Source organism: Mixophyes fleayi, chromosome 4 (genome assembly GCF_038048845.1).
Source record: "Mixophyes fleayi isolate aMixFle1 chromosome 4, aMixFle1.hap1, whole genome shotgun sequence".
Lineage (NCBI taxonomy): Eukaryota > Metazoa > Chordata > Amphibia > Anura > Limnodynastidae > Mixophyes > Mixophyes fleayi.
This window is the reverse complement of record NC_134405.1, coordinates 40,451,217-40,479,153: the sequence shown is the minus strand read 5'-3', so window position 1 is coordinate 40,479,153 and position 27,937 is coordinate 40,451,217. Positions and strand designations below refer to the sequence as shown.

General features: G+C 45.0%; 1 protein-coding gene across 1 annotated transcript; it reads right to left on the bottom strand.

The window, feature by feature from the left end:
• Positions 1-63: 63 nt before the first annotated feature.
• On the bottom strand, positions 64-27,937 carry CNN1 (calponin 1). Its single transcript, XM_075206710.1, has 7 exons — positions 27,816-27,937; positions 5,183-5,304; positions 4,897-4,963; positions 4,476-4,613; positions 2,389-2,499; positions 1,659-1,805; positions 64-1,466 (listed from the first exon to the last, which is right to left on the bottom strand). The coding sequence occupies exons 1-7, from the start codon at positions 27,873-27,875 to the stop codon at positions 1,230-1,232; spliced, it is 882 nt and encodes a 293-aa protein (XP_075062811.1). The 5' UTR covers positions 27,876-27,937; the 3' UTR covers positions 64-1,229.

The window sequence follows — 27,937 nt, the reverse complement described above, 5'->3', positions numbered from 1 at the left end:
ACTACACTAGTACTTATGCTATTACTTAAGTGCACGTACACAAATAAACCACACAGAGACCAGTTAGAAATATATATAGAAATATATTTGCAGTCGGGTCTTTAACAGAGCGGAGGTGAGGTGTTGTTGACTACTGCGGTGATGAGAAGGGGGCTGGGAACATGCAGAAAACAGAGCCAGTTAAGACATTACATTGTAGTCTGCAGAGCATTGCACCCATCACAGTGGTGATCCTACTGAAGAGCACTGCCCTATTAACCTCTCACCTGCCAGAGCATTAGTCTACAACCGCCCCTCCCATCAGAGACCTGCATAACATCCTATCTTGTCACTGCTATATATGACGTTAGTAGTAAGACTCCTGAAGCTGCAGAGCATCGCAGCCCGGACTACTTTCACCTGTTTAATTCCTTTTATTTTTTTAGCCCACCCCTGGCAGTGATGCTCTGCAGACCGGCTAAGACAAGGCATTGGACACAGCTATAGACAAAGGATAGATTAACGCTGCTTGGTACAGATTAAGGCAAGTACATATAAAGAATTGTGACTTAATTGTGTAGCTTAAATAGACCCCCAAACCCTCAACGACTGTCATGTATTCATTAAACAAATAATAAAAATGGCTTTATCTCCTTGTTGACACTATACTGCAGCATTGCAGGCCTGTAAAAGGTGAAATAGAGGTGGGGGTGGGAAGTTGAAGGTTATGGTGTAATATTCTGCCAGACGTCCTAAGAGTGAGACAGTAGGAGCAATGCTCTGCACACAGCAACTTGAATAATGAGCTGTTTTTGGTATTTAGAAAAACAAAACAAAAAAGGTGATGTACTGCAGATGGCTTATTCTGACAATCTCAAGTTCAACATGGAAGAAATGAGTTTATTGCTTTCCTGCCAAAGCAGGGGGCAATGTCTGGTACAGAATGGGAAGTTTTACCCCTTTCCTGCCAGGAAAGCAGAAAGTGGATAAGACAAATTATCATTCTGTGCCAGACTATGGGACGGGCAGAATCTACATGCCAGGAGGCAGGTTGGCACAGAGCGGGTATCATTAAGTCTTACTCTGCAAGAGCAAACACGGATAGTGGGTAGCGTTTACCCCCCTTTGCCAGAGCAACTAGCACATGCTGGCACAGAATGGGCAGCATTAACACCGTTCTCTGTCACAGTAGCAGGCACACACTGGCACAAAAGAGGGCATTGTACAGGTTATTTTGGGAATGGATGCTGTTACTCGGAGTTGTAATACTGATGGCTGTTATCATAGTGCCCGTCCTCCTCACCGCTGGCCTCCATGCAGTACTTGGAATCGTATACTTGGCGTGGGAGCCCATACACAGTCATGCCTTGCTGCGATGCCCCCTTGTTGGTTCCCATTTGCAAGGGTATGGTCTGGGTGTCACAGTGCTCCATGCCAAGCTTCTGCTCGAAGATCTGGCGCTTAGTACCTGGAGCAGTCATGCCAGTCTGAAGAGAGAGGGAATGGTACATTGGTTACACTACACATAGTGTTTCGTGTGATGTCACAAGTTCCTAGTGATCTAATATGAGTATAGGTTCAGGCCACTATATAGTTGTCTCTACATTGCATAGGCGGTGGGTGACGGGCAACGTGGAGGGCACTATATATACACAAGGACAAAGATGTTACCCCCTCACCTGGGATGCCCCTTTATTGGTGCCCATCTGTAAGCTTATGGTAGCTTGGTCCAACGGCTGTTCATTGCCCAGTTTGGGGTCATACAGGTGTCTGCGGGTGCCATATGATGTCATTCCTTTTTGGCTGGCAAACTTGTTGGTTCCCATCTGCCAAAGGACAAAGAGAAATGTGAAGGGTTCTGCAGCTCTCTCTGCTTGTAGAAACGAACAACACTACAGCGGGCACACGGCCTGATGTGAGGTTCTCCTCCTACATCCTACTGATGGATAAACTAAGCACATAGAATATAGGGTCCGAACGAATCAGTCATCAATGCCTCACGTTCATCATTGAGTGCCTAACGTTCATCATTGAGTGCCTAATGTAGAATATTCAGTGCCTCACGTACAGCATTCAGTGCCTCACGTTCATCATTCAGTGCCTAATGTAGAATATTCAGTGCCTAATGTAGAATATTCAGTGCCTCACGTTCATCATTCAGTGCCTAATGTACAACATTCAGTGCCTCACGTACAGCATTCAGTGCCTCACATACAACATTCAGTATCTCGCATACAACAATCAGTGCCTAACGTTCATCATTCATTTAGTACATTTTATTTAGGAGTGTTAATGAAATCACATCTCGTACTGTACTTACAGATGTAAATCTGTCCTATAATAGCCCAACAAGCCCCCTGCTGGCACCCTGTGAAAACACACGCTTTCATTGTCTTACAGAAGACTCACCTGCAGTCCAATTATATTTCTTCCTTCTCTGAGTTTTTGAGGGTTAAATTTCCTCTCCTGAGGGTCCGCATACTTAACTCCAAAATTGACTTTGGCACCTTTTGCCTTGGCCTTGAACAACAGGAGAGGAGTTACATGTCAGGGTTAGTTAAGGTTGTGCACACAGGCATTATTTTTTGCAGGTGAGCGCAGAAGAGTCTGGGAGGTAAATATATCAAGCTGCGAGTTTCCGGTGGGTTTTCTCATATTGTAAAATGTAATAAATAAATAAATAGCTAGAATCTGATTGGTGGCTATAGGCAACATCTCCACTTTTCAAACCCGCTCCCGGAAAAATCACAGCTTGATACATTAACCCCCGGATCTCAATAGACATCATTGATCTGCATGTAGGGGTGACAGTATAGCACACACAGACCATTTACAGAAGCAGATAACAGGGATGACGGAAAGTGGAGCATAGTCTAGTTTTCCCTGTTCCATTATCCACTTCCGTGTATGCTGTGTGCACTGCCAGTCTGTCTCTTTGTAGAGTCAATGGGAAAATCTCTCCTATGTTCACCTGTCATAACTTGTAACAGAGAGGAGACTGATATCAAAACAGCATTTTTGATAGTATCGATAATGTTTTGTAATAAACATATTAAACCATAAAGAAACTAACAAATATAGTTAGATCGCTTTTCGGGTAAAATAAATGAAATCAGATGATCATCATTTTATTTTAAAAATATATTTTATATATTGGCATTGAGACCCCCATTTGTACCAGATATAATTGTCATAGCTAAAGCTATTAATACATGTTAAATCTTTTTCTCAGACTGAATCTTTATCGGAATATTTGACACTTGATACATTTTTAATGCTTTTAGATACATATTCTGGATTTTACCGGAGTTCTTTGGCTGATTTTTTTCCACAGTAGCAAACAAAGGCATTGTCAGAAATCTACTGTTTATTTATGTATTCATCGTGTAAATGGATATAAATATATTAATGGTGGCTTAGTGGTTAGCACTTCTGCCTTACAGCACTGGGGTCATGAGTTCAATTCCTGACCATGGCCTTATCTGTGAGGAGTTTGTATGTTCTTCCTGTGTTTCCTCCGGGTGCTCCGGTTTCCTCCCAAACTCCAAAAACATAATGGTAGGTTAATTGGCTGCTATCAAATTGACCCTATATATTATTACCACTTGTTTATATAGTGCCACTAATTCCGCTGTACAGAGAACTCACCGACATCAGTCCCTGTCCCATTGAGGCTTACAGTGTAAACACACACACACACACACACACACACACACACACACACACACACACACACACACACACACACACACACACACACACACACACACACACACACACACACACACACACACACACACACACACACACACACACACACACACACACACACACACACACACACACACACACACACACACACACACACACACACACACACACACACACACACCAATTTGTGAGCAGCCAATTAACCTACCAGTATGTTTTTGGAGTGTGGGAGGTAACCGAGCACCTAAAGCAAACCCTAGTCTCTCTCTGTCTGTTTGTGTGTATATTAGGGAATTTATACTGTAAGCTCTATTGGGGCAGGGACTGATGTGAGTGAGTTCTCTGTACAGCGCTGCGGAATTAGTGGCGCTATATAAATAGCTGCTGCTGATGTTAACTTAATTTACTACTCTGTATTGGGAGTCCCTGAGCAGTTCCAATATCAACCACCAGGTGGCACATAAAAATAGGATCAGAACTTTCTTTTATTATGCAGAGCTTTCAATAGAAAATAGATCCTTGTATGTAGGTGTTCTCCCTTCATAGGAATTTACACAGTGTGCTGGATGTGCTGCTCAAAGCACCTTGGTTTTACATTGGTGTATCTAGATCATCCATCCAGCGCATAGCAAACTGCTCGCCAGGAGACACCTCTACTGTTGAGAAGTGCACCTAGGTGTGTGGAGAGAGGGGATCTGAAGACACACAGTGTATATAAACGACAGGTGACCTAGGCAGGTAGAGAAGGGGAGGCTGAGAGGACGGCAGTGTTTATCACAACTTACCACGCTGGCTAACGCTATTAGTGTGGACTGGACCTGGGTGAGGTTGGTGTTCTCGAACAGGTCGTTTGCTTCAAATATATCATGTGCTTTGAGTCCATACGCTGTGATTCCCTTTATGAAGTTTCCAATGTTTTCCAGCTGCAGAGACAGAGAAGGGCGACAGTGATGACAGTAAGAAAACATAACTGGTCCATGTCCATCTCTTTATTGTGCAAAACTACTGTTCTAGGTGTACAGTCACTGCTGGTCTACCCAGCGCTCAACTCAATTCCGGGAACAGGCTGCAGAGAACACTGGGGAGGGTGAGACATGCAGGTCAAAAAGCATCACCATTTGGGGAGGGGGAGATGTGACCATTTACATTGTGGCACAACGGGGAATTGTCTGTGTTTGGTGCCAGATATGGGATTATGCCAGTTACCTGATGCCAGTTCTGTGTAGAATCGTTGATCTTCCTGACGGACCCAGGCTGAAGCTTGTTAATTAATCTGTGGAAAGAAGAGTCATGTTATATCCTCTCTTATAAGGCACAGGAAGAGACCGCAGCCTCCCTTTATGAGATGTGAGAAGAGACCGCAGCCTCCCTTTTCAGAAGACAAAGAGAGACCTGAACCTCCACTTATAGACATATTACTTAGACATATGAGGGAACAGCAGATTTCATTAATGCAGACAAAGAAAATACAAGTCTTGCGCCATCAACTCACTCGCACAGGATGACTCCATCTTTCAGTGACTCCATGAACTTGTTTCCGATGTTCCTCCCTGTGGTGCTCTCAATCCAGTCCCTCAGCTCAGCCTCCTTCTGGGGATCATACTTTGAAGCAAGCTGAAAGAACACACACGGTAACATGTAAATAGCGGTGCTCATACCCAGCAGCCATCACCATATTTCTGTCTTTTGATACAACAATCATCTTACTGAAAACTTCCTTCGTAATGTTACTAATCCTAATACATCTCTACATGCCTCTATAGTCATGTGCTCGATCAACCAAGGACCTAAGACTGTCATCCTCCCTTATTACTATTATACAAGACTTCTGTGCTGCAAATATACTCTAGAACGTATTACTTTGCCCAATTAGATTGACCCTTAACAGTCAACGTTTTAAGCGTTCCTGGAAAGTATGTCTCTTTATGGATATTTTTTTACATTGCTTATGAACACTAATCCTAGTGCCACCCCTCATTTAATAGGAGGAAGCTAACATTTTGTGGCGTGAACCAACATTCTGCCCATCAGTTCACTAGTAGCCAGTGACATCACAAAAGACCTGGGGGTATATTTACTAAACTGTGGGTTTGAAACAGTGGAGATGTTGCCTATAGCAACCAATCAGATTCTAGTTATCATTTATTTACTACATTCTACAAAATGATAGCTAGAACACGATTGGTTGCTATAGGCAACATCTCCACTTTTTCAAACCCGCAGTTTAGTAATTATACACCTTGGTGTCACCAGTTGCTAATGAATTGATAGGCTGAAGATGGCGGCCTACATCGTAAGAAGGTGACAGGTCCCCAACAATTGTTCACAGATAGGAAATGAGGGGGATGGGGGAGGGGGTTGTACTTGAAGACTTGATAACACTGTAGAAAATTATTTACCATCATATCTACCTAAGTTACGGAAGAAGAAATAATAGGGCTTTCTGTCTGTCCCAATATTCCCCCAAGAGTCCCTGATTTTGCCAATGGTTATATTTACTTTATATTTAATTTTTTATGGGTCCTTTAAAAACAATGAGGTCCATGGATTGCCTGCATTCACCCCCCTTCCCTTAACCATTATAATAACTGTATGTTGATGGGTTTATTTCCCTTGTCAAATTATGAACTTTAAATAGTTTTTGAGAGAAATATGTCTACTGGCTGAAACACACAATATTATAATAGAATGCTCTGCGCTGCACCAATCACTGCCTGGTTCCAGTGCTGTCTGTCTCCACCACTCATATTGAAGGAAAATGAAACTATGCAACAGGAATATCGACATTTTTTCTGTCATTGCTTTTTATCGTTGTTTTAAATTGAGCTGTTCTCAGTAGTAAAACAAGACTTTAGCAGCAGACGCTTTAAATCCTGTGCGTTGCAAGGTGGGGCGCGTCCATGGCTCTGACTTGTTTTTCCAGCTCGTCCCACAGATGCTCGATATGATTGAGATCTGGGCAATTTGGAGGCCAAGTCAACATCTTGAACCCTTTGTCCTGCTCCTCAAACCATTCATGAACAACTGTTGCAGTGTAGCAGGGTGCATTATCCTGCTGAAAGAGGCCACTGCCATCAGGGAATACCGTTGTCTTGAAGGGGTGTACAACGTTTAGGTAGATGGTACGTGTCAAAGTAACATCCTCATGAATGCCAGGACCCAAGGTTTCCCAGCAGAACATTGCCCAGAACATCTCACTGCCTCTGCCGATTCCCTTCTGCCCATAGTGCATTCTGGTGCCATCTCTTTCCCAGATAAACGATGCAAAATTGTAGGTGCTTTGATGGTGGACAGGGGTCAGCATGGGCACTCTGACCAGTCTGCAGCTACACAGCCCCATACGCAGCAAGCTGCGATGCTCTGTGTGTTCTGACACCTTTATATCATAGCCAGCTATAACATTTTCAGCAATTTGTGCTACAGTAGCTCCTCTGTGGGATTGGACCAGATGGGCTAGCCTTCACGCCTTACACGCATCAGTGAGCCTTGGGTGCCTATGACCCTGTCACCAGTTCACTGGTTGTCCTTTTGGTAAGTACTAACCACTGCATACCAGGAACACCCCACAAGATCTGCTGTTTTGGAGATGCTCTGACCCAGTTGTCCGGCCATCACATATTAGCCCTTGTCAAAGTCGCTCAGATCCTAACGCTTGACCATTTTTCCTGCTTCCAACACATAAACTTCAAGAACTGACTGTTCTGCCTAAATTAGGACAACTGGCAGGTGTGCTCCAAACATACATCTTTTGGCAGTTAGATGGCTACACTTTTGCCAAGAGCCAAATGTTGTAGCTAGAGACAATATCAATGTGAAATTCACTGGTAAAATGTTACATCGACAATATTGCATCGGTGAATTAAATCCATTTATCATCATGCAATCGTGTTTTCTTGTGCTAATTTCTGGGAATTATCAGCAACCAGGTGGGCAACTGCCATCCTCTATAGGTTGCAGTATATACTGTATGCTCCCCGAACACAGTTCCCTGCTGCCCCCTTCTGGAAACATAGCTAACTGCAGGGAACACAATCGGAGGGAGGACTTAATACACACAGTCATGTGTTCTCTTGATGTGCCAGAAAATCCCAGACACTAACAAATATACACAGTGTGTACACTATATAAACTAACATTACAGCTCTCATTATTAATATATATAAATATGGCCACCACAGCTAAACTACACCACAGTCATACATAAATGATTCACACGTACTTCATTTTCATTTTACAGGGTTTAAAGTGTCTCCATGACAATTCAGACCCATGTAACTCTTGGCCCCATATACAGAGTTATTCATAGCAAGATACTGTCGTGTGAGAGGCATCGAGATGAACATAATGCCTTTGAGGCAGGCGGTGGTGACTATGTAGGGGTTCTGTACCCATTTGCTGTGCTATCTGAGCTGGACTTGGCAGGGGAGAGTCATTGCTCAGACTAATAGCTTCTTATTGGTCCACGTGGTTAACAGGTCACCATGTGATCTAGTTGCTCGTCATGAGTGCTGATTGGACCAGTGTGTCCGATTTGACCATTCTAGGTCGCTGCCCATTAAATAATGCATGTGCGAAAGATTTTATTCTGAGCCTAGTCATTTCTCTGCAATCAGCTGTAGTAGTATTAAGGGGAAACCATTTAATTGGGTCATTTCTGACAAGAATTTAAAGGGTAACTCCACTCAAAATTGATTTTTCTTAAAATCACCATGCTGGGTACTACAACTTACTGTAATAACTCCTGATATCTGAAATGGGACTTCTGCCTGCAATCACTTATTGAAAACTAAGAAACACACTGAGACTCATTTTTTGAAGCTCATTTGATATGGATGAAATTTGCAGGAGTGAAGCTTTTTATTATTTTTGCTCGGAATGTGCCCAGAAATGCAATTCCCAGCGGTTGGCCCTCACTTTAATGCGACTTGTTCTTGGAGAAAAGCATTTGCAGGTGCCCTGCGTAACACAAAGCCAAGAGCTGGTGCCTCTATTTTTGCAATTCAACGAGTACACTGGGTCCAAGACTGTATTTGCATTGCAGACGTTTTACCCTACATAAACTACCTCCACTGCTGCAGATAGTTTGCAATGATTGACCATCCTTAGCAACCATAGAAACAAGCAGTGCAGTCCACACTTTGCTTCCCTGGTTACAGAGATTACTAAGGAAGGTCAACATTTAACTGTCGAATGGCAACAGCAGTGTGTGCCTGAGCTTTCAACAGCTGATTACATGGCAGAAATCCGGTTTCATGCTTTAGGAATTATTCCAGTAATTTGTAGTACCTATTATCATGGTTTTAATTAGACAATATCATTTGATAGTGCAGTTACCCTTTACGGCATAGTAAACCCCACATGGCTATGTGAGAGCACTGTACACATCTGCACTACAGCTGCCCACGTGACTCACAAAGCTTGCACAACTGTAAGTGAGCCAAGGTCATGCCATTTGCTCTACATTTACATCGGCAGCAGAGGAGAGATCATGTGACTTAAAGACCATGTGACCTGCTCTATCTGCATAAAATCATGTGACTTGCTCTGGTGTTACACCTGGAGTGGAGCCCAGGTCACGTGACTTGCTCTGGTATTACACCTGGAGTGGAGCCCAGGTCACGTGACTTGCTCTGGTATTACACCTGGTGTGGAGCCCAGGTCACATGACTTGTTCTTATTGCACACTTTCACCAGACACATGGAGGAGGAGAATGCTCAATGTATAGTCTGTATGTATGCAGCTTTCAGACATGATGCCAGGAGGGATGTGGAAGAGAGGAACATAGGGGGTATAGAAGAAGGATGTGTGGGTGGTAAGATGGGGGGGAGGGGGGCTAATTCCAGCCTTTAGGGGCATAACACTGGCGTCTGTGAGGTTTATATAAAGAACAATGACCCAATAAATCTCAGCATGAACCAAGTACACAGCTATGTAAGAAATTATCAGGCGAGGCTGCCAACATTCACTGCATGCCAGGCTGCTAGGACCACACAGCAGTGCCTATAGGACCAATGGCCTTTGTGTTGTGTCAGAGCGGCTATTAATAGAACACAATATTATAATAAGTCTAGTCCCTGTAACAATCCTAATCTCAGCTCAGAACAACAGAATGTATACTCACTGGGGCAATGCCAAAGTATTCTGTACCTGGGCATCCCTGTAAATCCTATGAAGGTATTGAAATATTTTCCAAAGGCAATTTGCTGCTGAGCCAAAGGGTCCACCTTGGAGGACTACAATTTTAGTTTGTTTTAATAAGAAATACATCTAACATGCAGAATAGGAGTAAATACTGAGGCCTAAGGACATTCCTAGGGGTTAAACTTGCCTGAACATTGTGTACAGTGGGAACTATGTATTTGTACAGCTCAAGGCAATCTGTCAGTGTTATATAAATAAAGATAATAAAAATAGGAAATGTAATAAATGTTGTGCATTGTAGATTTACAGGACGGTGTAACAATAGCGATAGTAGAGTGAGCTACAGGACAGAAAGGAGGTGTAGTGACAGAGCTGTGAGTACAATGTAACAATAGGGATAGTAGAGGGAGCTGCAGGGCAGGATGGAGGTGTAGTGACAGACTGTGAGTACAGTGTAACAATAGGGATAGTAGAGGGAGCTACACTGCAGGATGGAGGTGTAGTGACAGAGCTGTAAGTACAGTGTAACAATAGGGATAGTAGAGGGAGCTGCAGGGCAGGATGGAGGTGTAGTGACAGACTGTGAGTACAGTGTAACAATAGGGATAGTAGAGGGAGCTGCAGGGCAGGATGGAGGTGTAGTGACAGAGCTGTGAGTACAGTCTAACAATAGGGATAGTAGAGGGAGCTACAGGACAGGATGGAGGTGTAGTGACAGAGCTGTGAGTACAGTGTAACAATAGGGATAGAAGAGGAGGCTACAGGGCAGGATGGAGGTGTAGTGACAGAGCTGTGAGTACAGTCTAACAATAGGGATAGTAGAGGGAGCTACAGGACAGGATGGAGGTGTAGTGACAGAGCTGTGAGTACAGTGTAACAATAGGGATAGAAGAGGAGGCTACAGGGCAGGATGGAGGTGTAGTGACAGAGCTGTTAGCACAGTGTAACAATAGGGATAGTAGAGGGAGCTGCAGGGCAGGATGGAGGTGTAGTGACAGAGCTGTGAGTACAGTGTAACAATAGGGATAGTAGAGGGAGCTACAGGGAAGGATGGAGGTGTCGTGACAGAGCTGTGAGTACAGTGTAACAATAGGGATAGAAGAGGAGGCTACAGGGCAGGATGGAGGTGTAGTGACAGAGCTGTTAGCACAGTGTAACAATAGGGATAGTAGAGGGAGCTGCAGGGCAGGATGGAGGTGTAGTGACAGAGCTGTGAGTACAGTGTAACAATAGGGATAGTAGAGGGAGCTACAGGGAAGGATGGAGGTGTCGTGACAGAGCTGTGAGTACAGTGTAACAATAGGGATAGAAGAGGGAGCTACAGGACAGGATGGAGGTGTAGTGACAGAGCTGTGAGTAAAGTGTAACAATAGGGATAGTAGAGGGAGCTACAGGGAAGGATGGAGGTGTCGTGACAGAGCTGTGAGTACAGTGTAACAATAGGGATAGAAGAGGGAGCTACAGGACAGGATGGAGGTGTAGTGACAGAGCTGTGAGTAAAGTGTAACAATAGGGATAGTAGAGGGAGCTACAGGACAGAATGGAGGTGTAGTGACAGAGCTGTGAGTACAGTGTAACAATAGGGATAGTAGAGGGAGCTACAGGACAGGATGGAGGTGTAGTGACAGAGCGGTGAGTACAGTGTAACAATAGGGATAGTAGAGGGAGCTACAGGACAGGATGGAGGTGTAGTGACAGCTGTGAGTACAGTGTAACAATAGGGATAGTAGAGGGAGCTACAGGACAGGATGGAGGTGTAGTGACAGAGCTGTGAGTACAGTGTAACAACAGGGATAGTAGAGGGAGCTACAGGACAGGATGGAGGTGTAGTGACAGAGCTGTGAGTACAGTGTAACAATAGGGATAGTAGAGGGAGCTACAGGACAGGATGGAGGTGTAGTGACAGAGCTGTGAGTACAGTGTAACAATAGGGATAGTAGAGGGAGCTACAGGACAGGATGGAGGTGTAGTGACAGAGATGTGAGTACAGTGTAACAATAGGGATAGTAGAGGGAGCTACAGGGCTGGATGGAGGTGTAGTGACAGAGCTGTGAGTACAGTGTAACAATAGGGATAGTAGAGGGAGCTACAGGACAGGATGGAGGTGTAGTGACAGAGCTGTGAGTACAGTGTAACAATAGGGATAGTAGAGGGAGCTACAGGGCTGGATGGAGGTGTAGTGACAGAGCTGTGAGTACAGTGTAACAATAGGGATAGTAGAGGGAGCTACAGGGCTGGATGGAGGTGTAGTGACAGAGCTGTGAGTACAGTGTAACAATAGGGATAGTAGAGGGAGCTACAGGACAGGATGGAGGTGTAGTGACAGAGATGTGAGTACAGTGTAACAATAGGGATAGTAGAGGGAGCTACAGGGCTGGATGGAGGTGTAGTGACAGAGCTGTGAGTACAGTGTAACAATAGGGATAGTAGAGGGAGCTACAGGGCAGGATGGAGGTGTCGTGACAGAGCTGTGAGTACAGTGTAACAATAGGGATAGTAGAGGGAGCTACAGGACAGGATGGAGGTGTAGTGACAGAGCTGTGAGTACAGTGTAACAATAGGGATAGTAGAGGGAGCTATAGGGCTGGATGGAGGTGTAGTGACAGAGCTGTGAGTACAGTGTAACAATAGGGATAGTAGAGGGAGCTACAGGGCTGGATGGAGGTGTAGTGACAGAGCTGTGAGTACAGTGTAACAATAGGGATAGTAGAGGGAGCTACAGGGCTGGATGGAGGTGTAGTGACAGAGCTGTGAGTACAGTGTAACAATAGGGATAGTAGAGGGAGCTACAGGGCTGGATGGAGGTGTAGTGACAGAGCTGTGAGTATAGTGTAACAATAGGGATAGTAGAGGGAGCTACAGGACAGGGTGGAGGTGTAGTGACAGAGATGTGAGTACAGTGTAACAATAGGGATCGTAGAGGGAGCTACAGGGCTGGATGGAGGTGTAGTGACAGAGCTGTGAGTACAGTGTAACAATAGGGATAGTAGAGGGAGCTACAGGGCTGGATGGAGGTGTAGTGACAGAGCTGTGAGTACAGTGTAACAATAGGGATAGTAGAGGGAGCTACAGGACAGGATGGAGGTGTAGTGACAGAGCTGTGAGTACAGTGTAACAATAGGGATAGTAGAGGGAGCTACAGGACAGGATGGAGGTGTAGTGACAGAGCTGTGAGTACAGTGTAACAATAGGGATAGTAGAGGGAGCTACAGGGCTGGATGGAGGTGTAGTGACAGAGCTGTGAGTACAGTGTAACAATAGGGATAGTAGAGGGAGCTACAGGGCTGGATGGAGGTGTAGTGACAGAGCTGTGAGTACAGTGTAACAATAGGGATAGTAGAGGGAGCTACAGGACAGGATGGAGGTGTAGTGACAGAGATGTGAGTACAGTGTAACAATAGGGATAGTAGAGGGAGCTACAGGGCTGGATGGAGGTGTAGTGACAGAGCTGTGAGTACAGTGTAACAATAGGGATAGTAGAGGGAGCTACAGGGCAGGATGGAGGTGTCGTGACAGAGCTGTGAGTACAGTGTAACAATAGGGATAGTAGAGGGAGCTACAGGACAGGATGGAGGTGTAGTGACAGAGCTGTGAGTACAGTGTAACAATAGGGATAGTAGAGGGAGCTATAGGGCTGGATGGAGGTGTAGTGACAGAGCTGTGAGTACAGTGTAACAATAGGGATAGTAGAGGGAGCTACAGGGCTGGATGGAGGTGTAGTGACAGAGCTGTGAGTACAGTGTAACAATAGGGATAGTAGAGGGAGCTACAGGGCTGGATGGAGGTGTAGTGACAGAGCTGTGAGTACAGTGTAACAATAGGGATAGTAGAGGGAGCTACAGGGCTGGATGGAGGTGTAGTGACAGAGCTGTGAGTATAGTGTAACAATAGGGATAGTAGAGGGAGCTACAGGACAGGGTGGAGGTGTAGTGACAGAGATGTGAGTACAGTGTAACAATAGGGATCGTAGAGGGAGCTACAGGGCTGGATGGAGGTGTAGTGACAGAGCTGTGAGTACAGTGTAACAATAGGGATAGTAGAGGGAGCTACAGGGCTGGATGGAGGTGTAGTGACAGAGCTGTGAGTACAGTGTAACAATAGGGATAGTAGAGGGAGCTACAGGACAGGATGGAGGTGTAGTGACAGAGCTGTGAGTACAGTGTAACAATAGGGATAGTAGAGGGAGCTACAGGACAGGATGGAGGTGTAGTGACAGAGCTGTGAGTACAGTGTAACAATAGGGATAGTAGAGGGAGCTATAGGGCTGGATGGAGGTGTAGTGACAGACTGTGAGTACAGTGTAACAATAGGGATAGTAGAGGGAGCTACACTGCAGGATGGAGGTGTAGTGACAGAGCTGTGAGTACAGTGTAACTATAGGGATAGTAGAGGGAGCTACAGGGCTGGATGGAGGTGTAGTGACAGAGCTGTGAGTACAGTGTAACAATAGGGATAGTAGAGGGAGCTACAGGACAGGGTGGAGGTGTAGTGACAGAGATGTGAGTACAGTGTAACAATAGGGATCGTAGAGGGAGCTACAGGGCTGGATGGAGGTGTAGTGACAGAGCTGTGAGTACAGTGTAACAATAGGGATAGTAGAGGGAGCTACAGGGCTGGATGGAGGTGTAGTGACAGAGCTGTGAGTACAGTGTAACAATAGGGATAGTAGAGGGAGCTACAGGGCTGGATGGAGGTGTAGTGACAGAGCTGTGAGTACAGTGTAACAATAGGGATAGTAGAGGGAGCTGCAGGGCAGGATGGAGGTGTAGTGACAGACTGTGAGTACAGTGTAACAATAGGGATAGTAGAGGGAGCTACAGGACAGGATGGAGGTGTAGTGACAGAGCTGTGAGTACAGTGTAACAATAGGGATAGTAGAGGGAGCTACAGGGCTGGATGGAGGTGTAGTGACAGAGCTGTGAGTACAGTGTAACAATAGGGATAGTAGAGGGAGCTACAGGGCTGGATGGAGGTGTAGTGACAGAGCTGTGAGTACAGTGTAACAATAGGGATAGTAGAGGGAGCTACAGGACAGGATGGAGGTGTAGTGACAGAGCTGTGAGCTGTGCCCGACCAGGGTCGCCATTAGGGGGGTATGGCCGGTACAGCTGTAAGGGGCCCGGACACACCCCTCCCTCCATCCGGACCCCCTGGTCTGTCCAGTCCCCATAGTCTGACCACCTGTCCCACTCCGTGATGCGGCGGCTCCTGGTCACTGACAGGCTGGCAGTGCGCAGTGCAGGGATGTCATCGTGTGAACAACAGGTAAGTGATTTGGCCATTTATTCTGATAGGGAGGCGCGGAGCATGTATTCTGATATGGGGGGGGGGGCATTTATTGTGATAAGGGTGGGGGATGCAGAGTATTATTCTGATAGAGCAGGGGAGGATCGAAGGATTTATTGTGAATAGGGAGGGGGGCATTTACTGTGATGAGGGAGGGGGGCGCAGAGTATTATTCTGATAGAGTAAGGGAGGATCGGAGGATTTATTGTGATGAGGGAGGGGGGCATATATACAGCGAAGAGGAAGGGGGTGGCCCTGCCAGATTAATTAGTACTGGGCCCTGATGGCAGCCCTGGGTCCTGCTGTCTCTCACCACCCCTCCCTCTAGAATGCAAGCTCCAGCGGGCAGGGTCCTCTCTACCTATTATCCCAGGTCTGTCTACTGTCTGACTCTCTAGTACGTCCTGTCACGTCTTTTGCTGCACTCTGTGTGAGCTCCCATAGCATTATTCACACTCATCTGTGCTACTGACATGTAATACCTCATCTATTTGTTACTTGTTTCTGTATCCAGCGCTGCGGAATCTGTGGCGCCTTATAAATAAATAATAATAATCATCAGTGTTGGAATATTAGAATGTCAGCAATGGGTGTAGATAATACAGCAGGAATAGCAGAGACAACAGCGGGCTGGGATGTAGTGAGAGAGCTGTTTGTGGTGTTGGAATAGCAGAATGAAGGCAGTGGGTGTAGATAATACAGCAGGAATAGCAGAGAGAACAGCGGGCTGGGATGTAGTGACAGAGCTGTTTGTGGTATTGGAATAGCAGAATGTCGGCAGTGGGTGTAGATAACACAGCAGGAATAGCAGAGAGAACAGCGGGCTGGGATGTAGTGACAGAGCTGTTTGTGGTGTTGGAATAGCAGAATGAAGGCAATGGGTGTAGATAATACAGCAGGAATAGCAGAGAGAACAGCAGGCTGGGATGTAGTGACAGAGCTGTTTGTGGTATTGGAATAGCAGAATGAAATGAGTGGGTGTAGATAATACAGCAGGAATAGTAGAGAGAACAACAGGCTGGGATGACGATGATGCAATGACACTAGACATTCTCTACCCTCTCTCTCACTCTCTCTATCCTGCCAACCTAAACATTGATAGATCTGGAATTGACCAAATTAGGCAGAGGACAAAACGAGAGGACAAGAGACTGCACCCATCCTAAACCGACACACTGCTCCCATACAGTGATATACTGAGTATAAGTATAATATAACTAGAACAAGTGTGTTTCCCAGGCTTCAATCAGGTGCTGCCCATGCCACTAGTCAGTGTGTATAATAATAATTATGTGAATGTCTCTATCTATTACTTTAACTGTTTTATAAATATGAATCAATATGTAAATGTTTATAGAATATATTTACACTGAAATAAACACAACGTGAATAAAATATACTAGAATCATCCAGCGAAAAGCAAGATTCGTTTCCCACACCTGACCCCGTCCAAGGGGCCTGTTAAACTAGGAGTTTCCATGTATAATAATATACAAGTTCCATATTGTTATAACTGTGATCATTTGATATGAATTTATGGTTGTCATTTTTTGACTAAATAATTTAATTTTGTATGAATAAATAATTTCTATTTCTTTTTAATGAGACGGGGCGCACTTAATGTTCCCGCTGCCACTAATTCCAGATCTGATGTGGCTTCCAGAGCTCTTAACGTACGTGGTCAACGGCCCTTATGTTTCTCGTTGTGCAGCATTCCTACGGAATACCGCGGAGACAGAGGATCAACGGGACGCTCTGTTGGGAACGTTTGTGCCCGGTGAGAATCCTTAATCCGTGATCCTCTTCCCATACCCCATGTATTGGCAGCAGAGGAGGATATTAATAAATATTAAACATACAGACGATGCCACTCAGTTTGCCAGCTTTGAATAAACTTTTAAAGTAGAATTAAAATATCCTTTTAAGGATGGGGCAAAGAATTATTTCACATAAATGTAAATTAGAAAAGTCTGAGAGATCTACGCACAGCCCACAGTCTCCTCCATTGGTTATAAAATACCTCTGTCCCTCTTTTCTTCCAGTTTTCCCTATTTTGGGTCTGATCCACACAACTCACAAAAATGTCTTGGCTCCCGTTTAGACGTAATAGCGCGTAATCCGGGTATATTGGTGAGTTTGTAATTAGCGATGTCTGTAGCAGTGTGCTGTCAGATGGGCCTGTAATTAGAGAGAGACGTACAGGGCGTTTGCCACAGGTACACTACGGTGTCAGAGACTCGTGTGCGTTATGTGCAACGTTTCAATGATTCAGCACTCTTGGCACCACCAGCCTGCCAGAGGGGGTATTAAACGGGCAAACCCCTGCTATTTTATATATGGAGTTTAGCAAAAGTAGACAACTAGATCTCCCTTATTCAGGGGCAGGCTGGCAAATTTTAGCCTGGGGGGGAGGGCGTGAGTCAGTTCAGCAGCCCATGAGGAACCAACCCGGCTGGCTGGGCCGAAGGGGCATTTTTCCCCCAGACCTGTCCCTTAGTGGTCTAATGTGGGCTGGGTCACTGGCTATCTACCTGCATCTTTTTCACCTTTAAAATGTCCCTAACAGGCTGCTGAGCTTTGTCTGCCCCCCCCCAGGCAAAATTTTGCCTGCCAGCCCCTGCTCCGACAGCTATAACGGTCCCAGTGGGTACCCGCTCTTCCTGTTTGACAAGTTGTCAATGTCACTGTACTATTCACCTGAATGGCAAGTTTAGGGGGGTAACACACTCAAAACTGGCAGTGAACCCACAGTAGATGTGGGTAGCAGAGCGGGCAGGAGTATAGGAACTAGGGGGGGGCAGATGGGGAAGTTGCCCTCCCATGATTTCTGTTGGGTGGGCAAAAACTATGTTTAAGATGAACTTTTACACAAAAGCCTTCATGCTACTTTCTGAAGTCATGGAGGTATATTTACTAAACTGCGGGTTTAAAAAAGTGGAGATGTTGCCTATAGCAACCAAAAAGATTCTAGCTGTCATTTTGTAGAATGTACTAAATAAATGATAACTAGAATCTGATTGGTTGGTATAGGCAACTTCTCCACTTTATCAAACCCGCAGTTTATTCAATATAACCCTATGGTATCTGTTCTAAACGTGTGAAACTTTTTCAAATTAAAGATTGTCCTAGTATAACTACCAAATGTGCTTTAATATAGATTGCCTTAGTATAGATTTAACACAGATTGGTTGATTTGTTTTTTGTTTTTTTTTAAAAACTCTTCAGTGTTCCATTCACAAACATTTAATAAATAACCTGTATTAATGATAAACTTTACGTTTACCCTGAATTTCTTGCGGTGCGTCCAGTAACAAACATGCGATATACCAATTTAAATTTATAGCCTATAACATAACCAGTGAGGCAGTGACTATAGATTTAAAAATACTCCCAATCAAATGAGATTAGTCTGTCAATGAAATCTGAATAAAAACTAGGTTGACTATGAAAATTGTACATTTTTAAGATGAACAATTGAATTTATCTATATTTCTAATAGCTATTGAACTAATTGGTAGTTAATATTAATAATAATATTTATTTAATAATGTATTTAATATATATATTTTTATAGTAAAATAAACAATGAAACTGGGGTTGCCCAACCCCTGAAAAACTGACAAAAATGAACATAGGATCGGGAGTGTTGAATAGCTACAGTCACTGTTACATCTGTAGTAAGACGAGATACCAAACGTGAGAAAAAGTAGTCCTTGGCCTTTTGCCCCACATGAAAATTTTTGTTCCTACGCCCCTGAGAGCAGGTAACGTAGGGAAAAATGTGTTTCTTTTTTTCTGATGTATCTCGACAACTGTCACCCTGAAACATTTTGTGGAGCGATCCTTTAACTGTCTCAATTTGGTCATTTGAAATGTTGGCTCATGCATAATGATCACACTGCACTTTATACTGGTAATGAACTACACTGTATAATGACACTGAGTATCTGTACACTGATAATGATCACACTGCACTGTATAATGATACTGAGTATCTATACGCTGATAATGATCACACTGCACTGTATAATGATACTGAGTATCTATACACTGATAATGATCACACTGCACTGTATAATGACACTGAGTATCTGTACACTGATAATGATCACACTGCACTGTATAATGATACTGAGTATCTATACCCTGATAATGATCACACTGCACTGTATAATGATACTGAGTATACACTGATAATGATGACACTGCACTGTATAATGATACTGAGTATCTATACGCTGATAATGATCACACTGCACTGTATAATGATGCTGAGTATCTATACACTGATAATGATCACACTGCACTGTATAATGATCACACTGCACTGTATAATGATCACACTGCACTGTATAATGACACTGAGTATCTGTACACTAATAATGATCACACTGCACTGTATAATGATACTGAGTATCTATACACTGATAATGATCACACTGCACTGTATAATGATACTGAGTATCTATACGCTGATAATGATCACACTGCACTGTATAATGATGCTGAGTATCTATACACTGATAATGATCACACTGCACTGTATAATGATCACACTGCACTGTATAATGATCACACTGCACTGTATAATGATCACACTGTGCTGTATAATGATACTGAGTGTCTATACACTGATAATGATCACACTGCACTGTATAATGATACTGAGTATCTATACACTGATAATGATCACACTGCACTGTATAATGACACCGAGCATCTATATACTGATAATGATCACACTGCACTGTATAATGATACTGAGTATCTATACACTGATAATGACCACACTGCACTGTATAATGATACCGAGTATCTATACACTGATAATGATCACACTGCACTGTATAATGATCACACTGTGCTGTATAATGATACTGAGTGTCTATACACTGATAATGATCACACTGCACTGTATAATGATCACACTGCACTGTATAATGATACTGAGTATCTATACGCTGATAATGATCACACTGTACTGTATAATGATGCTGAGTATCTATACACTGATAATGATCACACTGCACTGTATAATGATCACACTGCACTGTATAATGATCACACTGCACTGTATAATGACACTGAGTATCTGTACACTGATAATGATCACACTGCACTGTATAATGATACTGAGTATCTATACGCTGATAATGATCACACTGCACTGTATAATGATCACACTGCACTGTATAATGATCACACTGCACTGTATAATGACACTGAGTATCTGTACACTGATAATGATCACACTGCACTGTATAATGATACTGAGTATCTATACGCTGATAATGATCACACTGCACTGTATAATGATGCTGAGTATCTATACACTGATAATGACCACACTGCACTGTATAATGATACCGAGTATCTATACACTGATAATGATCACACTGCGCTGTATAATGATCACACTGCACTGTATAATGATCCTGAGTGTCTATACACTGATAATGATCATACCACACTGTATAATGATACTGAGTATATATTTTATAATCCCCTCTATCGTTTCTCCATATCCACATATCTTATGTTTGGCGTTTTCCTCGGTGTCCTGGGGAAACACTATGTGAACCCAGAAATTCTCTGAGAATATCCCCAAAAGTGACAATCGTGCCAGAAAATGCATCTTCCTAAGAATAGCTGCAGAGCGTTGTACAGAGGCTGGCGACGGAGACATTCCCAGGCAGGAATGTTCTGCTAATTGCCAGCTGCTAATTAACAGGCCGGGCAGACAATATGAATGGGGGGATGTGAGAAAATAGTGACAGGAGAAGGAGGGGGTCAATTCACACCTGGTTTATCCCCCCTTATAGACTCGATTTCACCAATACCCTTATATAGTAGAGATATTTCATGTGAGCACAGCCAGCCTTATATGGTCTGCACTCTCTTCTAGGGCAGAGTATGCACTTTGTAAGGCCTGCAGAACAGGCTGGAACACACAGAGTTAAATTAACCAAGTCTACATGCTCTGTGCTCCCAGACTGGTAAATATGTCATTTATACCAGAGTTATTTTACCTGTTCCCTGTCTACATGTCAGGATGGAGGAAGAGCGTCCTGGTCTATGCATACTGTACAAGTCACACTGCAGCTGTGTACAGCAGCATGATCTATATCACATCCATTAATGCCAACTCCCCCCTGTCTGTGTCACCATTGTCACATAGCTCCCTCCTGTCTGTGTCACCCTGTGGTGGGAGGGACAGACTCCATGTCACATAGCTCCCTCCTGTCTGTGTCACCCTGTGGTGGGAGGGACAGGCTCCATGTTACATAGCTCCCTCCTGTCTGTGTCACCCTGTGGTGGGAGGGACAGGCTCCATGTCACATAGCTCCCTCCTGTCTGTGTCACCCTGTGGTGGGAGGGGCAGACTCCATGTCACATAGCTCCCTCCTGTCTGTGTCACCCTGTGGTGGGAGGGACAGGCTCCACGTCACATAGCTCCCTCCTGTCTGTGTCACCCTGTGGTGGGAGGGACAGACTCCATGTCACATAGCTCCCTCCTGTCTGTGTCACCCTGTGGTGGGAGGGACAGACTCCATGTCACATAGCTCCTTCCTGTCTGTGTCACCCTGTGGTGGGAGGGACAGACTCCATGTCACATAGCTCCCTCCTGTCTGTGTCACCCTGTGGTGGGAGGGACAGACTCCATGTCACATAGCTCCCTCCTGTCTGTGTCACCCTGTGGTGAGAGGGACAGGCTCCACGTCACATAGCTCCCTCCTGTCTGTGTCACCCTGTGGTGGGAGGGGCAGACTCCACGTCACATAGCTCCCTCCTGTCTGTGTCATCCTGTGGTGGGAGGGACAGACTCCAGGTCACATAGCTCGCTCCTGTCTGTGTCACCCTGTGGTGGGAGGGACAGGCTCCACGTCACATAGCTCCCTCCTGTCTGTGTCACCCTGTGGTGGGAGGGACAGACTTCACGTCACATAGCTCCCTCCTGTCTGTGTCACCCTATGGTGGGAGGGACAGACCCCATGTCACATAGCTCCCTCCTGTCTGTGTCACCCTGTGGTGGGAGGGACAGGCTCCACGTCACATAGCTCCCTCCTGTCTGTGTCACCCTGTGGTGGGAGGGACAGACTCCACGTCACATAGCTCCCTCCTGTCTGTGTCACCCTGTGGTGGGAGGGACAGACTCCACGTCACATAGCTCCCTCCTGTCTGTGTCACCCTGTGGTGGGAGCGACAGACTCCACGTCACATAGCTCCCTCCTGTCTGTGTCACCCTGTGGTGGGAGGGACAGACTCCACGTCACATAGCTCCCTCCTGTCTGTGTCACCCTGTGGTGGGAGGGACAGACTCCACGTCACATAGCTCCCTCCTGTCTGTGTCACCCTGTGGTGGGAGAGACAGACTCCACGTCACATTGCTCCCTCCTGTCTGTGTCACCCTGTGGTGGGAGAGACAGACTCCACGTCACATTGCTCCCTCCTGTCTGTGTCACCCTGTGGTGGGAGGGACAGACTCCACGTCACATTGCTCCCTCCTGTCTGTGTCACCCTGTGGTGGGAGGGACAGACTTCATGTCCCATAGCTCCCTCCTGTTTGTGTCACCCTGTGGTTGGAGGGACAGACTCCATGTCACATTTTCTCCTATCTGTGTCACAACATACCATACTTGCTGACTTTTTGATGTTCCCCTCCGGGTGGGAGGTGGGGCGTATGGACGGAGGGGGGCGGAGCTTGGTGAACTGCTTCATTTTTGGCCCCACATCCGTGATAGAATGACGCAAACACATACTTACCAACTTTTTAAGGTTGGTCTGCAGGAGATTCAGGTACGAGGTGGGCGTGCGGGGATGGGGATAGATGAATTGCATCATTTTCACCCCACCCCCGTGACACATTGACGCAAACGCGTCATTCTACCATGGAGGGCTGACCAATATGACGCGATTTAAGGGGAATCGCATCATGGAGGCTTTAAATCTGCCCACTTTACTAGAAAGTGGGCAGTTGCGGGAGGCTGCCCCACTCTTCCTGGTGTCTGGGAGACCTACCCGGAATTCGGAAGTCTCCCGGACATTTTGAGAGAGTTGGCAAGTTATGCAGCATAGCTCCCAACATTTCATTCCCTGGCAGCGGGACAGGGGCCTTGACCACACAATGATGAGGGCACTCCCATGTCACGATGGGGGGCTGCCTAGCGCTGTAAAGCATTAGGCTGCCCAATTTTAATGCTATTGTGACTGTGCAATAATTTTTATTAATGGGTTTGTTTTTTTAACACTGTGTTGAAATTGCTTTGTTTGATTCGGGTATTAAATACTTGAACATTTAGCTGTTTGTGGTCTGGCCGATCATTATGTATCCTGCCACAGTGTCATTTGAATTTATGCTATCTCTCCATTTACCACATTTCAGCGCTGCTTTTTTCTGTTCTTTATAAAAACTGATTTTTAATGGGTTTTTTTGTAAACTGATACTGGGTTGACCCTTCGGCCAATGCCTAGGGTTCCTGCCTACCGTCTGCCCATGCCTAGGGTTCCAGCATACCGTCCCACATTGTCCCAGTGCAAATCGGCGTTGTGTCATATTCAGAGCTTGTCCTGTGACTCTGAAGTACATAGCCACCCCCCCAGCCCGTCTCGGCTAAAAAATCTTCTAGATTGGTGCACAAGGCACATACCTCCCAACAATAATTACAATCAGGATAAAAGGTCAGGACAGTCACCAAAAATCGGGACTGTCCCGCCCAAACTGATTTGGTATTTGGTATGGTTCCTGACCTACTTTTTTCCATATTAATGAAAGAATATTGTAATTTCTTTTACTGGTTATCAGTGAAGTTACCCCATCTTCCAGCCAGGCACACTACGGCTTTGTCCTTCGTTCTATTAAAGTGAAAGAGGATGTGTGAGAGAATGTTCTGAAAGCTCGATAGTGAGGCCTGAGTGGTGAGATTTAGAGCCCTAGGGAATTTACCCTTTATTAAAAACATACTATACCTAACCAGGGCAGTCGGAACACTGTAAGCCCGTTAAATGAGGGCACTCTGCCAGCTAAAATATAAATATATTTTTCTGGAGCGGGTGTGTCGGCAAGTGCCTTTCCACCATCTGAGTGCTCCTCACAGGGGCTGCCTGGCAAATTTTAGACCAGGGGGTGAGACTTGGCTCAGCAGTCTATTAGAAATATTTAAAAGGAAAGAAAATATGGGTAGCCCAGTGACCCAGCCAAGGTAGCCCACTGTAGGACCGGCCTGGGGGGACAAATGCCCCCATGCCCCCAAGCCCAACCAGACCCTGCTTGAGGGTATCAGGGTGTTAGTTTTTGCACCAAAAAAGAATTGTCATACTATATTGCCACCCCTAAACTTCCCTACACCCGGCCCAGCCAGCCCCTGCCTCCTTACTGCTCTCCATACTGGTAGGTGGTAGAGGCATATGTGTAGTTTAGCCTCCTCCGTGCATGCACGGTGAAGCACGCGGGCAGACGGGCACTGGATAACCCAGTGCCGGCCCTGTAACTATTTCATACTGGGCTTCAGGTTGGATTATGTCCTCAACGTAAAAGTCACCAGGCACAAAATATGGGATAGTAGGGGCCACAGGGTTGAAGGGGCCCTATCCCGGTGCAAATGTGTCCTTGGCAGTTTGCTGTTTCCTGTAATGGACAAGGTAGGAATGTACCCGTTGTACACTATGATAGACTTGGGACATGAGTGTGACTTTATCTTCTCTATGAACATAGGGTGGTAGAGTATCAACAGAGTCGCAGCTGTCCTAACTACAACCAGACCCAAAACCTCGGACTCCTCTATGCTAAATGGGGTCAGGGGTCCATCAGTCTATTTCTATCTGCATTAGGATGAGGGTTTGGAAGCAACTGGCAGCTCTGTGTGATGACCAGACACCAGTGCCTACTGAATAGGCTGCTTTAATCACAGACCAAAGAAAGGGAGAAGAGAGATGAGTGGATCTCCATCCAGGCAGGAGCTAAGGAGGACAGGGCGGACAGACAGAGGAGAGGTAGAGAGAAGGACAGTGGGTGCTTCATAAATCAGGTCCTGTGTAAGTGTTTCTCTTTACACAGTCAGGTTTGGACCCCAGGAGACTAAGAAAAACTAATTTCCAGCTGAGCTGGTCCATTGTGCGTGTCACGTGTTCCAGAGCTAGTCCATGAAGCCACCTACCACAGGAATGGGACAACACCCTTCCTGGAGCTCAGGGGGGCAGCACAGTCTGCTGTCAGCCAGAGTAATCCCAGAGGGGCCCCAAGGGACACAGGTTTCTCCAGGAGCTACAGACTTGGAGCAGTCTCGGATCTTTCCCCTGAGATTTGGGATCCACTTGATGTCAAACTCGGTGACCGAGGTTCATGGAGAAATTAGCTGAAGGACACCTTCAGTCTCGAAAAGTAGAAGTGCTACTAGGTGTCTGACAACAGAACCAAGCCGGCCATATCATGAGGATGGTTGAAGAGGTCATGTAGTTCCCTACCGGTGGCAGATCCCACACTCTGGATCCCTTGGCAGTCAGTCCTTGTATACTATATTTTCACCATCAAAATTCCTAGTATTATCACTCCTAAAATTACTTCTCACCCACTGCGATATTAAATTTATGTATCATAAGGAACGACATACCTTTACCGTAAACTATTAAAGATTGTGGATGATACCGAAGAAGCACCATCTTCGTATACAAGGGCCATGAACAAGGGGTGACAACTAATAGTATTATAATTTGCAGAAGGGGGGGATACGTTATATATTAACGTAACTGGCGATTTATACATGTTTATTAAACTCCAAGAGTGGCTGAGAAGAAGTTTAGGAGGGCAACTCCTCCACCCTTTCTCAGCAGGGCCACTTTTAGCGAAGGGCAAAGAAGAACTCTGGGCTCCCGGTATCAATGATTTACCCTAGTTCTAAGTTCCATTCTGAAACAATATAGTTTGATGATGGCGTGTACCAAATTAGGGCGTTTCATCTGCTGTGGATCCCTTCACCTTTAACCCCAACCCCTATTCTCAGGTCAAACTTGATTTTACATAGGAGAGCCAGCACCGAGAGGTATGTCCTCCCTTTAGCCATCCACTTAGTAGGATCAGCAGTCATAAGTAGAAATATTTAAAGGCCACAGTGGCTGTGGCAGTCAGAGTGTTTTAGGGTATGCAACGTGGAGCAGAGGAGGTGGAGGGTGTGTCTGACACCAGTGGAATGTCTTTGGGGCAGGGGCTGGCTGGCAAATATTAGCCCCAGGGGGGGTAGGGGGGGGGACGGGGACGAGACTTAGCTTAACAGCTTATTAGATCTTTTAAAGGGAAAAAAAGCATGTAATCCAGTCGGAGGTAGCCCACTATGGGACAGGCCGGGGAGAAGATGCCCCCCTGCTTTGGGGGTATCTGGGTGTAAGTTTCTTCACCTTAATAGGAGTTTTCAAACTATATTGCCACCCCTGAACGTCTCTGCTCCTTGTCTTTTAAGTAAAGATGAGATTATAGATTCTGGTCTTGAGTTAAACGGAATATTAATATTATCAGCTGTTTATCCTAGAACTCAGAATCTCTCAACAAATAGACAAAATAATTACACTAATACGAAGCCACTCAGTCATGTCGGGAACCTATTCAGTACTGCAGAATCATCATATACTTGACCCTTATTTGAATAGATGGTCAGCTCTACAGATCAGGCATTAAAAGTCAGCTACCTTTATAGAGTGTCAGCTCTGCAAAATAACATTAATATACATTATTAAATCAGAGGTGCACAACCTGTGAGCGGTGACCTGGACTGGGGTCCTAGAACCTGTATTTGAGACCCCTGGTTATAAAATAGGCAATACAATCTATTATCCACCACCTGTGTCCCAGAATAACGGCACAGTGATACCTGGAGTCCCGCTGGTAGCAAAGAAAAAGCTTGGCGCCATTATAATAGATAGCCAGCTCTTCAGACCACACCAATACAAATATCTAAACCGACTGTCAGCCCTTCATGACAGTCACGTACAGACAGCTAAATGATCAACGCGTCAGCCTTTCAGCTCAGACGAGCTGTGGTATCAGAGTGTCAGCTCTTCAGGCTAGATGTGTATTCACAACTACTTAACAGTCACCAGAATAGAGTGTCAGCCCCTAAAAGCAGGTCTAAGTAACCGTCAGACTAAAGTGGAACACACCATAGAGAATATGCTCTGCCGTTTAGACAGCTATATTTAGATGTCTATACCTCCGTGACAGATTATCTAGATTACTAGACCTTCAAATCAGACAGTTATGAGTTAATTAAGTTTGAGCTCTTCTGCTGTATATAGTAGTACTAATATACCAGTTTCAGGGTAAATTTACAACATATACAATATTGCACCGTACATCTGAATAGATTGTGAGCTCTTCAGCTTAACCATCAAGTTTATTAAACTACTTTATCAACATTTTGGTGTCAGATTTTGAAATGTGACGGGAAAAAAACATTGTTATTTGACTATAATCTTACAAATATACAAATCTCATAATAAAGTGTTAGCTCTTTAGACCAGCAAAAACAGGCATTAATCCTAACAAACTGCTGATTATCTAGACAAGGCAGAAAAGAGTCAGTATATTAATAAAGTGTCAGCTCTTCAGACCAAATCACATTGTTTGGTCTATACATATTTATACCTATATAAATATTATTTGTCTCTGCTGGACACAACAGACTGTATGCTCTTGGGCCAAGCTCCTCACCTTGTTCTTAACCTCTGCGCTGAGTCCATAGGCTGGGCCTCTGTTAAAGTGGGTAGACATGTTTCCTGATCTGTCTCGTTGCCTCGCTCCGTCAGAAGATGCTCTTAAAAGTTTTCCTGCAA